Source organism: Xiphias gladius, chromosome 22 (assembly GCF_016859285.1).
Source record: "Xiphias gladius isolate SHS-SW01 ecotype Sanya breed wild chromosome 22, ASM1685928v1, whole genome shotgun sequence".
In the NCBI taxonomy this organism is placed as follows: domain Eukaryota; kingdom Metazoa; phylum Chordata; class Actinopteri; order Istiophoriformes; family Xiphiidae; genus Xiphias; species Xiphias gladius.
Window position 1 is genome coordinate 6649647 of NC_053421.1, and position 17428 is coordinate 6667074.

Consider the following 17428-nt stretch of genomic DNA (forward strand, 5'->3'; position numbering starts at 1 on the left):
TTTCTTTCTGTTCCTACGCTATAAACCCATTCAGTGTCTAGGCACTATAGTACATGGAGGGAGTGAGATTTGAACCTGTTTCACCCCTCCTCCCTCCCTCCCTCACTCACATGTAGCCTCGTTTCCAGGCTTGATGCTCTGGACCGGCTTGGATTTTCATGGCTGTTGAACCATAGTTCAAGACTCAGAACTAAGTATTTGATGACTGGAAACTTGATTCAGAACATTCTCTGGTTGCATTTACAAATCCACCCCACCTTATCTGTTATCACCAGAGTATGTTAAGGTAATAACCTGGTGTTGGTATTACTTGCAGCCTTTTGAGGCTTCCTGATAAACTTGGACTGTGTGTAAAGGAGAGAATGTTATAGCCAACATATGGATAACTACTCAAACACTACTACAGAGGCAACAACTGTTGAAAATTTGCGCCACTGTAAAATATAGTAACAGCCAGAGCAATACACACACAACTGACACATTTCTGCTTGATTAGCCCTTGTGCAGGTTGACGTCGGGGGGAGCTATGCTGAGGACAGACCTTTTTTTTTCTCATTTGACATTTTGAGTTGTAAAAGTAGGAAAAGCACAGGTGTACAATTGATGCCAGTCACCCAGCATGCAGAACACCAGGGCCTGGCATACTTAAATGGAGTGCAACCATTGATAATATTATTAGTTATGCCTGTGCTTTCTGTGGAGCCCTGAAACAAAAGGCAGTAAAAGGTTATCCAGACAAGTGAAAGATATAAAAGAATAATTCAGATAATACCGTTTGATTAAAAAAAAAGACATTAAAAAGAAATATAAGACTTTATACTTTAACACAAGCAATATTTCCAATCTTGCTTTATATATTCCCAGTTTCCCTATATGATGTGAAATGGGTGTGTCCATGTATGTCCAAGGCAATGATATTGTGTGTGTGTGTGTGTGTGTGTGTGTGTGTGTGTGTGTGTGTGTGTGTGAGTGAGAGAGAAAGAGAGAGAAAGAGAGAGACATCAGTGGAGCAATCAGAGGTCTGTGTGCCTAGTTACCTTACCTGAAAACACTGTAGCTCAACACACTGAGCACCAACCTTTTCAGCGAACAACCTAGCAACATCTGTCTTTGTTCATAAAACCACACCAGCTAGTGCAGATTTCCTTTAGCTCCTGATTGGCACTAAAGGAAAGAAAAAAGTTTTGTCAGATTTGTGGCTCCATTCTTTTTTCCTGCCATAACACCTCAAAATGTCTGAATTCAACTCCATATATTCAAAATCAATTGTCCTGCCCCTTATAGGCAGGACAAAGCTAATAGTAGAGTCAGAGAAATGGCAAACACAGTCTGTACCCATCCACACGGCCATAAGAGGAGGTCAAATCTAAATCCAAACACGTGTATAGGGGCTTTAACTGGCTATTGTGGTGGAATTTGCCTTCCTTTTGTCTCTCATCCCAGACCCACAACAAGGTCAGAGGTTATTGTCAGCTACAGAACCGCTGCTCATAGGGGTTTTCTGCCTTGCTCAAGGACACTAAGGCATATATCACAGTCTTGTATGGTAACCTGGCTGTTAGAAACAAAAACACATTAGCTAAGGTTGTTTGAACAGCCACAAAAACGGAAGGTTTGCTAGCAGGTTGCTCTGTGTAATGCTGCTGTATACAGGAAAGCTTTGTCTATTGTTAAAGGCAGAGTTTGACTATCTTAGCTTAGCGTAAAGACTGGACACAAGGGTAAACAGCTAGCCTAGCTCTGTCCAGAGGCGACAAAATCTGCCCACCAAAACCTCTAAAGTTAAGTAGTTAGTGGGTCCCAAGCGCGAAAAAACCCAATGCCGTGAAATTTCAATAAATTGCACCAACTTTTGGGCATATGTTGCTTTGTTACTGATGATCTGAGAGGGGCATGTTGATGGGCATATTTATTTTTTATTTTGTAATGATTTGTGTTTTTACTGTATCTATTATCATGATAGGTGACACAAGACAAATTTCCTGCTATGGTGGGACTGTAAATTTATATTCTGTTGTATTTTATTGTGGACGCATTCTAAAATGTGCACCTGGCCCTATACTAGGCCCCCGTGCCCTTCCAAAATGCCCCATGAGCAGTAATAAAATGATATTTTACTGTTGTTAGGTACTTAAAATATTCATGGTGTTTAAGCTTGACCTCAAAACAGCCATCTATAACTTTTGCTGGAGTCATAATCTGGACATTGTAAAATAATGTTATCCTATGTCCAGTACTTTGACCTTTGGAAATGACCTGTACGATACAATTCCACCATTAACTCCCCCTCTTTAAGGAGCATAGTCAGAGGCCTGTAATGACTTTGCATAATGAGTTACATTCTCTTTTTTCATTGGGTCTGCTTTCTAAAAGATCTCTGTATTGTACAGGGGAGAGTGCTAGTCCCTTTTATCTCTAGAAAAAAACCCTTGTGGCTAGAGTTTGATCAATTAAACTCCTGAAAGGGCCCCCCTCTTTTCATTCCCTCTGCCTGAGAGGAATATAAAGTTATCAGTCTTCCCAAGCGATATGAGGACAGAAATAAGTAGTTTGTCTATAAAAATGTCCAGGTACTTTATCAGCATCCCAGTAGGCCCTGAGGCCCTGACACTGTTCAATGTGGTTCTCCTGTACTCCAGTCTCATGTGCTCTGTCTTTCTCCCTCCCTCTCTCCCCGTCTACTTTGTCTCTGCCTGAGGCCCGCTCCTCTCTGGCTGGGGTGTATGCTGCCGGCCCTGCACCTCAGTAGGATTGACTTGGGCTCGAGCCCCATGTGAGGTTATCGATTTCAATCAGTAGCCTGGGAGATTGGAGCTGAATGATGCTTTAGACTTTAAACAGTGGTCAGCTGCACTGTTTGTTGTTTGGGGGGAAAAATGCTGCAGGAGGAGGCACTTTGCTTTTGACGAGAAGTCAGATAAACATACAAACAGAATTATATATTTGGAGAGAGAGTGAGAGATCTTAATCTTCTAGTTTGTAGTTTTACTGTGCAGTGTTAGTGGGTGTATTTTGGAAGTAAAATGGCCACAATAGATCCAAAATGGACAAAGACTGCAGACAACAGATGTTGCATACTAACGGTGATTAGATGTAGGGCTGCAACTAATGATTACTTTCTTCATTGATTAATCTGTTAGGTATTTTCTCAATTAATCAAGTAATTATTCATATAATATAAAAAAATGTATTATTATATATTCAAACTGTATGTTTTGTTCAACCAATAGAACCAAGAAAACCAGGAAATATTCACATTTGAGAAGCTGGAACCAGACGGCTTAAAACACGACCTAAATAATATTGACTATCAAAATAGTTGTATTAATTTTCTGTTGAACGACCAATCCGTACAATGACTAATAGTAACAGCTCTAACTTCTTTGTGTATGGGCAATAAACACTTGGGAAACAGCTCGTTCAACCCCTTATATAATTGCTACATTACATTTAATACGAACTAATGTATATAAAAAACAAACCGACTAACTTCACATATCAGCAATAAAGGTTGGTTGCATAATCTGGGGAAAGGAGTGGGAGTTTAAGCAAATAATATGCTGTAATACTACATTCTTCCAGTAGTGTACAGGGTGTTTTTCTTGTTGAGTGGATACTGAGAAGAGTGAGGTGACAACTTTTTGTTCCATCATTGTTCACAGGAAAGTGCGGGCATAAAGACAGACTGATAAAGTTCCTGTTTTGCTTAAAGAGGGAAGATAGTTCACAGAATGAGAGCGCTGCTGTTTTTATGCTCTCAGAAGCATTTGCATCAAGGCCAGGAGATTAAACGTGTGGGTTGGGAACTGGAGAGAGTGTGTTGTCTCGCTTGGGGCCCCCGATGCCAGAGTTCTAGCTTTCATCACACTGGGTGAAAGATTTCTCCTGGACATTTCGCTCTCTGTGGCTACAGGTGGGTGGTTCACATGCTGTAGGTGGCAGCCACTGTGGATTTCATGCAAAAGTACAGAGGAGGTGGCTGTGGGCAATTTGTTTCACAATTGCCAATGTTCAATACTCTGCGCTGAGATGTTGAATCCTACACTCTGTAAACTCATTTGTGTTGTTAGATGGCATTTGGAGTGTTGGAGTTATAATATATATGTATATTTATATATGATATATGTATATATATATTTATATGTATATGTATATATGTGTATATGTAAATGTGTGTGTGTGTGTATATATATATATATATATATATATATATACACACACACACATGCAAACAATCATTATGTTGTTCCAGCTTCTGAAATTTGAGCGTTTGATGCTTTCCTTTGTCATATATTGTTTGATAGTAAACTGAATATCTTTGGGTTTTGGACTGTTGGACCTTTTTTTTTTCACAATTTTCCACATTTGTCACTATTTTTTGGCATTTTATGGACCAAAATGGGAATTATTTGGGAAAGTAATCAGCAGATTAATCGATAATGAAAATAATCGCTACATACATTCTTACTGACATACTTTTCTCCACTATGTCATGTAGTTTTATGGCCGGCTTTCATTAGGGTGGCACGCTTGTTTTTATCATAAAAACAGGCATCATTATAAAATGCAGCAATATGGTCTAAGACTGACATGGTGTTCTAAAACACAGATGATTTTATACATTTGTAAAAAGTATTGTACATGCATATTTAACCATTTGAAAACCAATCATTCACCATCCACTACTCATTTTCCTTTAAATCCTTTTTTTAAAGGCTCCATGTTCAGTGCAGTATTTCTAGTGGTTGGCTGTCTGTTGCAAAGGAAAGTAGTAACCACAGAGGGGCATCGTGGGACCAACCGCTATGTCTTCTATGCAGTGCATATGGACGGAGGCATCAGATCTGCCAGAGCTCTGGCCGAACAGCACGGACTGGAGTTCATACAACGGGTCAGTGCATGTTTAAAACCCCTGTTATTACCTCCACCTATGGGCCTGCAATGTACATTTTCCAAATCCAGTTTCGAAGGCCCTTTTTTTTTTTTTTTTTTTTTTTGTATCTCGAGAGCTGCCAAAGTGCTGACTTCTGTTTCCTGTTTGAGGGATATCTGACTTTCATCAAATTACAACAGCGTTTCTGAATATTTCATATCTGATCAAAGACACACAAAGTAGGCTGTCCACACTGAGTGACACACACACACACACACACACACACACACGGAAAGACATATACACGCACCCAAAAAGGCACACACATGCACATATGCAGACACTTCTGTCTAGCCAACCTTAGTTTATGCCTGTGAGAAACCCCTGTGTGGAGTAGGCTCCAGCTGAAGGTCTTTGGAGATGATGGGGTCTTTTACCTATTTGCCTGAGTTTTAATCTGTCATGCTGAAATCTTTCCATTTGTCAGAAGACTAGATGTGATTTATCCACATCAATACTTTAAAGGTTACGCTGGTTGTTGAGTCGTAAAGTGTGTCAGCTCCCTCAAATAATGTTCTCGCTTGCACTAAAAAATAAGGGCTAGGAGCGGGTCTTGGTTAGGTGGAATACAGTACTTCTGCTTTTTTTTCTGAGAGTGGGTTCAAAGAGGGGGTTCGAGGGTATAAGAGATTTTGAAATGAACTTCTGATTCTCTTTTATGAAAGATTCACAGTCAGAAAGATTTAAAAGGTAAGAGCCCTTATAAATTGACATTCATTCCTGCTGTGCTCTGTTCAATTCAAGATTCTAAAAGGAATTCTTTTATTTAACTTCTTCTTTTCAAATGGGAAGACTGACTAATCAACACAGATTCTTTGGATAAAATGTACTATTTCATTCTAAAACATATTGTAAGCAATCCATCATGAAAATTTCCGATGGTAAAGCACCCAGATACTGTAAGTGCCTGACCTTGAATACAGTGAGGATGATTCATAACATGCGTTAATTGGCATCATGGAGAGTTACATTTTAAAGAATGAATCCATAATTGTGTATTTCTTGAGTTGAACATTGAATATTCAGATATTATGTTTTTCATTTTCATAGGTCCGTATACAAATGGTTGGAGGCAGAGCCCTACAGAGGCGAAATCTGAGAAAACATTATTATATCACACCCACAGTCTCTAAGAGACCCCATAAAAGGTTTAGCTTAATATCTGAAGTGTAGTCCACTTTGTTCTTTGTTGGAAGATGTATATTCCTCCATCGATTTTGCTCATGGCCGACATAGTTGAAGTTATCGATGAGTGATACTGGAGATGTGCGACTGTGCGTGTGTTTTGACACTATTGATAGGAGTTAGTTGGAGTGTCTGCTGGCCTGGTGTGAGGCTGTGTTCAGTGCTGGCTCAGGGGAATGGGGACGCAAGCTCATTTCAACCTTGGCCCTGCTGCCTCTGCTGCTGCTGCTGCTGCTGCTGCTGCCTCTGCTGCTGCTGCTGCTGCCGCCGCCTAGATCATGAATAAAACATCTCTTTGACCTTTATCAGAAGTGTATTGGACAGTCCACCCCCGTCTCTGTCTTCCCCTCTGCCTGTCTCTCTCTCATTGTCCCTCATGCATGCACATAAACACCTCTGCCTCTTCCTTCATTGTTTTCTGCTCTTTTATACACCGCTGATAGTCCCTCAATGCAGTGATCAGTTGTTATGTCCAAAACAGAAGCAAGTGCATTTGCTTTAGAGAATCACACTGCATTGTGCATTTACACAGCACTAGAAACGCATACTTGCATTAACAGTAGTTTTGTTAGTTTATATTCTGTTTTAACATTTGTGAAATGGTGAAATAATCCCACAGCATGTTAGAAATCATTGATAGGATGCTGTGGTGTGATCCTATAGTAGTCTGTTGTCAAGCGTATGCAGTAAGTGTATTTGTGTGTTAATAAGGTGTCCAACACAGCAACACCATATCCTGAGAGCTTCAGTCAACCCCCATTTTCGTATTCCACCCCTCGGGCCCAATCTGCTGACTGGCTTCTTTTACCTTTCTGCCGCCAGTGGCTGATGCTAAATGTCACTGACACTAAATCGCCTTTGTTAAGTTAAACCTATTTTAATTGTGTCACCTGTGATTTGCGCCTTGTGTGAGGCAAATTTTTTTATCAAGAAGAAGCTAGCGCTTCACAATTTGCTGTGATTTTTTTTTTTTTTTTTTTAAACATTGAAGTGGAATGAAAAGTCTGACAAGCCCAACGCCAGCTTGGAGAATTGTGATGTCTGCTGGCATTCCAGTGGTAATGCCGCATGAGTGGAATGGGAATCAAATGTCTCCATGCTGGCACTCAACATATTGTTGCTCTCTTTGATTTAGTGTACAGCATCCAGGAAAATGTCATCGCGTCTCTCCATTGTGTAGACTTGACATATCCATTTTGCAACTGTAAAATACAAAGAAAAACAAAGCAAAATACCCAAGCTGATGTCTTTATGCCTCACAGACAGGTTCACTGTGATGTATTGGAGTTGCTTTTTGCAGGTGCCTCTCTGGTAGCAGACTCACTGAAGCCTTTCCTTTCAGCCTATATGATTTTTAAATGTGTCAAAGAGATGGAGTCGATCTGTCCACATTTATCTGTCACTTGTCTTAGCCTTTGCTCGTTTAGAAAGGTTTAAAGATGGCTCATAGTTTGTCAACATTGCTTTTTAATTAGAGGGTAAATCAGCTCATTCAGAATAAGATGCAGTGGAATGTCACAAAAATTCTGAATAAAGAAACAAACTAAACACATGCAGTGCACCTGGGAAGCTCTTGCTTGTAATTACTATGGCTGTGTGGCAATGTTGACGTGGATTCTCAGATTAGTGTCATAAAAATGTGTGTTTAATCTCCAACCAAGGCTGTGGTGGATAATGCAATCATTGTGAGCCAGAGAAAAAGAAATGCCCTGACTAGGCAGGTAATGGCAGCCATTACAGGTGCATGGTTTCACACACAACGACAAAAGAGAAACAACCCGATCGTTATCTAAAATAGATGATTTTCTGTTTCACTTTATGCTGCCTCAGAACAACAGCAGAGTGACTTCATATTACACGCTGATTTAAAAAAAATAAAATAAAAAAAAGTCTCAGCTTGCAGCCCTACTTACAATACAGTCAACCTAGGTTTAAGTTGCATCACATGATACTCCATTGTTTACAGGTATTATTTCTTGCTTACTTAAGAGTTTGCAAATCCGATTAGAGCCAGATTAAGTCTATGTGTTGTATTGTTTTTAATTCAGCTGAGATCACTGCTTGAAGAATTACGTGCCTGTGTGTGTGTGTGCGCGCGTGTGCCTGTGCGTGCAGGCTTTTTGTCTTGAACTCTGACACCAGGAAGTCCCTAGTCTCCAACCAATGGCGAGAGGCCTCCCAGATTCCCCTTCTCTCCAGTCAGGTGGAATACTGCTGGCAGATTACCATATCATTACCATATCATTAGCATAACATTATAGCGGCACAGCTTGGCTCGCTGTCTGCGTATGTGCTATCAGCTCATCGAGAGATTCAATCCCCAATCCGCTCCATGCTTCCACCCTCCCTCACGGCACCTCCCCTCCCTTCCCCTCCCTTCCCTCTGTACATTCGAGGTGTGTTTTCCATCTGAGTAAAGCAGATGTAATTGAGGCAGAGCACTGGATTTACCGGCTAAATGAAATCACAAAAATGCTTCACAATCAGCCGGGGCTGCTGTCGTACACATTCAGAGAGCTCCTTCTCTGAAATCTTGTACTGCTGCACCCAATTCAGAATTTCTAATATCCTCTCAGAAATATCCTCAGTGAGATGCTAAACTATGTCAAGCCTTAATCTGGCTGGATTACTCCAGGCTGTTATGTTATGACCAGGTGTGTGTGTATGTTTGCGTGTGTGTGTGCCTGTGTCTGTAAAAGGAAAAAGGCCAACGTGCCACCATCTTCTCCCTGGCCCCTTCCTTTCCCTTTTCTCTACCATAGGGCAGCCAGGGGTGCAAAAAAGGGACACCAATCCTCTAATGGTTGGGAGCGAGGGCCCATTCCATTAGTCAGGGGGCTCAGAGTTCACCGCTGTACCCCAGCACAAGGAGGGCGGAGGCAGCGAAATGGAGGCAGGTGTTGGCCGGGGGCAACACAGAGGGCACCACAGCATCAGCTGCATGCTGGGAAATGCACATTTCCACTCCTTCTCTGCCTTTTTCTATATCTTCATGCAAGTGTGCGCGTGCACACACATACACACACGCACACCGGCACACACGCAGACTTTCTATCACCCGCTTTTGTCACCAATTTCATTCATTCCAGTAAGCTTTTCTCCATTTCCCTTATCTCTTTCTTTTGCTCTCTCTGCCTCACACACTCATTCACTCATGCCTATCTCCATCTCTTTCATTTTCGCTCTCTCTTTGCTTACACCCCCCTCCCACCACCACCACCACCAGCCCCCACCACCCCACTCCATCCCCGCTCATACCTCTCTCTCATTTGTAAATGGAGAGAGGACTTGACTGAGGAATATGTGGAGAAGATGTGGTTTCCCTCCCAGGTGGGGAAACTCTGGTGGGAGGTGCGGGTAGAGGAGAAGAAGAAGAGGAAGGAAGGGGGTGAGGAGGAGCAGAGCACAAATTATGATACCACTCCCTCTCTTTCTCTTCCTCTCTCTCTGGGCTGAGATGATGTATGGCTGCAAAGGCCACATGTTGGCCGTGTGATGGATTAAAGCACTTTGTAGGAAAATTACTGAGAGCGCCTCAGCACACCCGAGTCTAGCCCTTAATAAAACTCTCTTCAATATTGAAATGTAGAGAGAGAGAAGGAACGAGAGAAAGATAAGGAAGATAAAGAAAGATGGTGGACGAGAGCGGGGAATGGAGGTAGAATCATGCAAACATGCTCATACACAATGCTCTTCTAGGTGATATGGAATATTAAGAGATATTCTAAAATTGCATTGGATATAGCTTTATTGTTGTGTTTTATTTAAAGGTTTTTTTTTTTGGTTGAAATACAAGTTTAGAGAGAAACAAATGAACGTAAACCAGATTTTATGAAGTGGTTGTTTATTAGAAGCTCGGTGGATTAACTATTTTGACGTGTTTTTCAGTTACTGCTGCTGTCAAGTGTCCTGTCTTCTCCAGTTTCATTGATTTCCATTTCTTACCCAAAATAAGAAGTTGTGAAAGTTTTCAAGAAAGCACAGAATCCAGTCTAAACCTCTGTAATAGGACTTCAGTGCACATCAGTCTTAATTTCCAAATAGCAGATCACTGTAGATTTATTTTTCATCCAGGTGGAGAGTTATTTTTCAGTCGAAGTAATTGTGAGTTTTCATGGTTTTACTTTGGAGTAGGGTGCTAATTCTGAACTGAGTGGGACTCGTGATGAACAGAAATAACTGTTGCAGGCCTGTAGCGACTTGGACTGGATTTTAATAATGAAGTATGGGGGAGAAAATGCAATAATCCTGTTAATACATTACTCAACTAATTGCCACATAATTCATTCATTCAAATCATCCACTGGTATTGAGTATAGCCCTTTTTAAGCGCCTGAATATATAAACAAATGATATAGTAATAACAGCAGCTAACTTGAGTTGTTACATTCACATTTCCTGTGTAAATATTATTATCTTTTCTAGAGCCAAAATGATTGGTTGATGAATTGATTAGTTGATTGACAGAAAATTAATTGACTACTATTTCAATAGTAACTTGATGGTTTCTGTCATTCTTCAAGCAAAAGTGCTAAACATTTCCTGGTTCCAGCAGCTGAAATTGTAAGAATTTTCTGCTTTTCTGTGTCACATGTGATAGCAAATTGAATAGCTTTTGGTTTTAGAAGGAATTGGAAGATGTCGCCTTGAGGCATTTTAAAAAAAATCTTGTCGCACATTTCATAGACTAAACATTGAATCAGTTAATCACAAAATAATTAGCACAATAATCAGTATTGGGCATAATTTTGTACCATCAGTTAAAATACAGTGCACAAAAAAATACAGTAATGTGTCATTCATTCATTGTGAAATGAGGAAAAAAAATTATTATTCCAATTTGATTACACTCAGGTTGCCATCAGTGTCCATAGGAAGCCTTAAACCAGAGTTTATTCTATTATGGCATGTTGACTGGGTTTTGTATACCATAAGTATAAATATGTTTTGGATTAATGCATTTCTTTAGTGTCCTGTAACCTAAATTCTGTTCACCCTGAGCAGATAACGTTTAAAGGGGGAACACTGAACATTTTTTTACACTTTTGTTTTATTTGTCATGAATGGATGACAAAACACTTCTTTTCAATATGTAGGTGTGTGCAGATATTTCTTCCTTCTTCCATTCTTGGAATATTTCTTTCTCGTTTTTGTTTTTTTTCTTGTTTGTTTATTTTATTGTCATCAGAGGTATTATCCTATCTCTCTTGAGGGATTGTATGATTATGGTTAGGTATGTTTGTTCACCTCCTTACTTAGGACTGATGACATGTATCTTTTGGCTGTTTTGGAAAATAATTATTTCTCTGTGTACATTTTCACCTCATTTGTTTGTTTAGCTAGCACAATGTAATACTAACGTTGTTTTTTTTATTGTTTTAAAAGCCCATGATAATCTGACTTGATTCGGTTCTTGTCTCCTTGGGCTTCTTTTCAGGGATGTTGCTAGATTCCCAAATATTAGCCATGAACTTTGTGAGAACATTGATTTTATTACATATAGATATTAAGGTACTTCATAAATAAAATCCAGGTTGTAATATACTGTAAATCCCTTGTGAAATTGACATTAAATAACACAACACTCAGTCCTAAACTAATTGTATATTATAACCGATCATTCTCTGTATTTGTCACTTTAAGATGGATTGTAGAACCCCTTCATTCCCCCTTCCATCTCCTGCATTTCCTTCCAATACTAGAACCAATAAGGCTTAACTGCTCACCCCATTTAGCCCCTAGCATACCCCCCTCCATCACCCAGCTCTCCTTACTGCTTCTCCATAGTCAGGGCTGCTGAGGCCACAGGCCCTGTAGGGCTGTTAGTGTACACACCAGCTGCTGTTTTCTCCATGGGGTGGGCTGCCTCACGTGGCTCTCACACACAGCTTCAATGACTCTTGATGTCTGTGTTTGTTTTTCTTTATCCTTCATGTTTTTCCCTTCCTTCCTTCCTCTATTTCTCTTTCTCTCTCCTCTTTCTGTTTGTCTGTTGGAGGCCATCAGCAGCAGTGGAGCATACGGCTCCTGTGGATGTTTCTCAAAGTCCAACTCTGCTGAACTGCCATCAGAGGCTGCAGCACAGATCAGGCTTGTGGTGATGTTTGTTTTTGAAGGCTGCTGCAGAGATGTGTTGTATATTTTTTGAACTGAGGCTTGTGATAGCTCATAGTTTGTGCTCATGTTGTACCACCAGCATGTCACAGCAGCTTATAAATGAATTCGTAATTGGGATATTGGGATAATCACAGTAAACAGATGAGACCACTTAGCTGAAATGTCTGATTGTCTCTGTATCTGGTGAGAGGTGTTACAGTTTTTCCCATTTCCCATAAAGCCTGCTGCTTCCTGGAGCAAATAAGCTGTGGCTACGTGCCCAAAGATGGTTATACGTCTGTCTCAAATGGAACAAAAGTAGCCACAATATGAAGATGTAAAATTTAGGAGAATGACATAAAAACTCCATTGGGGGTAGCAAAACAACCTGTAATCTCCAAACTTTGTCTGTCTGTTGTTTGGTGCTGGGTGGGTAGCACCAGTTTCTTGCTGAAAATGGCTGCCTTCTGCTGGAAACAAGTTTGATGAGAGAACCGTGGCTGAGTCAAAGCGGTGAAGTCGCTGGCTGTAAAAACCAAAACCATGCGCCAAAAAACGCTGAAACACTGTCTAGTAAGGAGGGGAACTGCAGAATTGGGTGATTATTTCGTGTGGACTCTTCTCCTCAAGCAACTTCTCTCACATTTTGCATGGTCATTTAACCCACTGTTTACACAACAATATCGATTAGAGCAGATTTAAGTTCCCCTTTTTGGTAATAAAGAATTTACAAAAATGAAGCAGAAGTAAAATACTTAATTTAGCTTTGTATCTTTGCCTTTTCTTTTGCTGTCTCACTGTTACTTAGATTATTTTCTTTTTAGAGGTTCTCAGCTTTCTTACACTGTTTTCACTTCATCTTTGTGTGTATGTACGTGTGTGTACGTGTGTGTTTGCATGCCCCACTTATGCTTCTCCTGCGTTTGTAGTTGTGATGAGACTTTCCAACGAGCCTTTGAGATGGAAAAAAATGACCTTATAATACCTCAATCAACACAGTTTGTGTGAAATGTAGAGTACATCTGCATCTGGTCAGCTCAGTTAAGTTATTCGTGAGCAGAATGCTGGCTTAGTGTAAGCTGTTAGCTTTTAGCTTGTGTTAGCCGGCCATTAGACTGATTCAGCAGCACAACTGATATGAATCTCAGTATCAACATTTATCTTCTGCTAAAACTGCTGGTTACAGTTTCTCAAATTTGAGGTTTGCGTTCTTTTCTCTGTCATGATGTAAAATAAATTTCAGTAAAAAGTTCTGAAAAAATTAGGAATGTAATGATAATAACTTGTGATGGACATGTGTCATTAGTTCTGGTATCGTATGATTAATGATGTGATACCAAATAATTAATCGTTTGTTTAAAAATAAAAAGATTAATTTTTAGGCAACTTTCAAAGAAGAGATGGACAGTTTCTCACAGATCATCATAAAGCTTCAGATCAAGTTAGGTTTTTTTAAGCTCTTTTAGCAAACAAAAAAATAACAGAAAATTAAAGAACACAAAGACATTAAAAAAATAAACAAAGTGTAAAAAAAACAGGTATTAAGGAACAAAAGAGAGAACAAGTACAATATAATACCTGCAGCTCTTGCTGAGCTTGTGTGTTTCACAGTGTCTTAAATCAGCATTTCCTTTCAAGTGAGTTGTTTTGAATTTTGATGCTTGGGCCTTTCACTCATATGCTGTGCAGTATGATAATCAGATGCGACACTTGAAGAGGGAGCACGGGCATTTTTTATCCATAGAGTCAGTGGTAAACGGGTGAAAAACAAACTACAGACATGAGGAAAATGTTTAATAACGCCGCGTTGTTAATTGTAAATCTAGAGAAACCACTGATGCATTGACTGACTATAACAGAAATACTACCTCACATAATAAAAAAAAGTAGAGTTGTGCTATAACAGCAACCAGAATGATTATCAGTAGGATCTTGTGATGAGCTTTTACAGTTAAATGAATATCAGCACATCAAACACAGTAATAATTAAATCCAGTTTCATGGCATTTTCATGACAAAATTGGTCTTTTTTTTTCCAATTTAAATTGTATGATTATTTAAATCTTTTCATTGAAAATAAAAATCAGGCAATTTGGAAAGAGTTTGATTAGAGCGTTTAGTGTCTTTTACTTTGTCAAGTGTCACAGCTGGATGAGAAACCAGCAGGGTTGTTCTGAATCTGTAAGTGGAGAGCAGTTCGAGGTTCAGTGTTTTTTATAGGGATATTAACCAAGGTACATTTTCCATTTTTGTGTTGTCTTGATTTATAACAGTGTATCTTTTGGTGATTACTGTTCGTGTGTCTTTTTTCTGTCAACCTCTAGACCCGAAGACAGTAAAAGCCTTATCTAGTGTCAGAGTAACTGCTGATGTCTCAGGCAACACAGTAGCCCTGCAAATTGTACAACCACAATTAAGTTAATACTGTAGCTGTACATGTTCCTCAGGCTGTGCATTAGGCAGATGCTAAAACAAAATAAAGAGCCACTATGGGATAATTAAAATTCAGTTCTTTAATTGAATAATCTATTATTCTTCTTTCTAATCGCTCTGACTTCCAACTTGCATTATTTGGGAGTGATTTTTGGTTGGGGTCCAAAATACTGAAGTCCAAATTTGCTCCTTATGGGAGCTTCATTAGTTGTTCAACGCAGCAGTAGTAGGTAGGTCTGCAGCTGATCCAACACAAAGTCATAATAGAGGATTAAGGTTTTTTTTTTTGTTTCCCTATAATACAGCATATTCAATGAGAGTACCTTTTAGCGGTTTCGCCTTTACAAGAAGAATATCCTGTGTTTGAATACACTGGTTGCTGGAGCCTTTCTGTGTGGAATTTGCATGTTCTCACCATCTCTGTAGGTTTCCACATGCAGGTCAGATTTTTCAGAGACTCTAACCTGCACATACAGTATTAGATTATGTTAATGTAATTAGTACACTGTCCATTAGCAGTATTTTTTGGATTACAAATACAGAAGACTGATTGAGGTTATTTCCACAGGTGCTGAAAATGCACACATTTTGGCAGTCAGTTGGTAGTTTTGCAGTATGCTGAAGAGCAACTTTTAACAGAGGACAGAAGGTGATGTGAGGTGAGAATCGTTGTTTTATACAGCTACTTTAACAGTTCATCTTGCACATGAATTTGAATTAACATCTGCAACGTGCCTGATATGAGTAGTCTCAAAATGCAGTGTCTTCCTCTGCAAATTATCTTTTTTTTTTTTTTTCAAGTTTATAGCGGGACCATTTGATTTGATGATCCAGTCATTTTTGTTTAATATCCAAACTTGAGCACAACAGCCACTCTTGTTTTCTCCATTGTTTAACAGACTAATTGGCTATACTTAATATACACCAAATGCCCCATTTTCAAAAGTATTCTTAATCAAGAACAGAGTCAAATGATTTCTTGAATGTAGAAGTATTACAAGAGTTATAGCAGTTGGTCATGGTAGTTTATTACTACTTTTTTTGTAAAATATCTGAAATTACATTTTAACATGACAATCATAGATAAAATGTACATTTAAGATAACATTAAATTGAAATTCACGTATCATAAACATATGTCAGTACCCAGGGTTTTTGATTTCCTGCAGCAACATAGTCAGATATTATCCTTTGAAGGCTTTGCAGCACTCCTCCTACAGCAGCAGTACTGTCATGCTAATTTCCTCTTCATCAGTGCTTTGGACTAAGGTTATGCATTGGAGAGATTCAGTTAAGCAATCAAGAGCTTGAGAAGAGCATTTTGAATAGTTCTGTCTGTCAGCTTATACCCCTGTCTGGAGTCTGAAGGTTTAGTTGAATAGTGGAGTCTTCCTCAGTCCAAGAGGTTGTAAGGTCAGGGTGCTGAATAAAGCATGATATGAAGATTCAGTCTTCATATGATGCTTTAGAAAAACCTCAAAGAGTTTGAAGTAGTTCATGTGTCCCTGAATCATTGCATTTTAAGCAATAATAACAAAAGTGACATATTGATGTTCAGTCTGAACTATTTCACAAATGAGGTTATGTTTTTGGTTCTAACTGTTTGTCAGTCAGTTAGCAGGATGTCTTCAAACTATTTAACAGATTGCAGTTAAATTTGTTACAAAGTTCTGCAATTGGCCAAACAAAAAAGCAAAACATTTGGGGGCTATACAGTGGCTTCAGTTTTCAGTCTTTTGCACACTTCATTATGTCGTGGATTTAATTTTAAGATGATAAAATTACCGTCTTAGCCCATTAAACTACACTCAATGATTCATAATGACAAAGTGAACACACATTTTTGGACATTTTTTTCAAAAACTCAAAAGTCTCTCATTCACAAAAGTGTTCAGATCTTTTTCTGTGGCACTCGAAACTGTGGTCTGGTGTATCCTGTTTGCTTTAATTATCCTTGAGATGTATCTAGAACTTGGAGTCAACCTGTGGCAAATTTAATTGAATGGACGTAGTTTAGAAAGGCACTCACTTATATATGTATAAGGTGTATATCAGGTCCCACATTTCACACTGAATGTCAGGACAAAAACCAAGTCATGAAGTCCAAGGAACTCTCTGTAGACCTCCGCAATAATTTTTTTGTGAAGCATAGATCAGGGAAATGGTATAAAACCATCTCTAAAGCTTTGAGTGATCCGAGGAGCACAGTGGCCTCAATAATTGTAAAACTGGAAGAAGTTTGGAACCACCGGGAATCGTCCTAGAGTTGGCTGTCCGGCCAAACTGAGTAATCAGGCATGAAGGGCCTTGGCTGGGGAGACTGGTCAGAGTTGAGAGAAGGATGAATGCAGCCAAATACAGAGAGGCCCCTGCTCCAGAGTGCACACGACCCGAGACTGGGAAGACGGTTCCCCTTTCAGCACAAAAATGACCCGAGGCATACAGCCAAGACAACGCTGGAGTGGTTTTGGGACGAATCTCTCTGAGTGGCCCAGCTAAAACTCTAACTTAAACCTCATAGGTAATCTGTAGAGAGACCTGAAGATGGCAGTTTACAGATGCTTCAATCTGGTGGGAAGAATTGGATCAGCTTCCTAAATCCAGGTCTGCAATATCTGTAGAGACTTGAAAAAGAAGACTCGGAACTGCAATTGCTGCCGAAGTGGCTTCTACAACATACTAAATGAAGGGTCTCAATACCTTTTTGTAAAGAGATTTCAGTTTTTGATTTTTAAGAAACGTCTACAAAAACATCTTTTCAGTTTGTCATTATGGATTATT

At 39.4% G+C, this 17428-nt stretch overlaps 1 protein-coding gene across 1 annotated transcript in view; it reads left to right on the plus strand.

The window, feature by feature from the left end:
* The first annotated feature begins 3786 nt into the window (after positions 1-3786).
* Positions 3787-17428, plus strand: part of LOC120784663 (furin-like protease kpc-1) — a 193053-nt gene continuing 179411 nt past the window's right edge. Inside the window, exons 1-2 of the mRNA XM_040118638.1 lie at positions 3787-3913; positions 4716-4891. Coding sequence (XP_039974572.1) covers positions 4721-4891 — 171 coding nt within the window. The 5' untranslated portion in view covers positions 3787-3913; positions 4716-4720. The remainder of the gene's footprint in view (positions 3914-4715; positions 4892-17428) is intronic.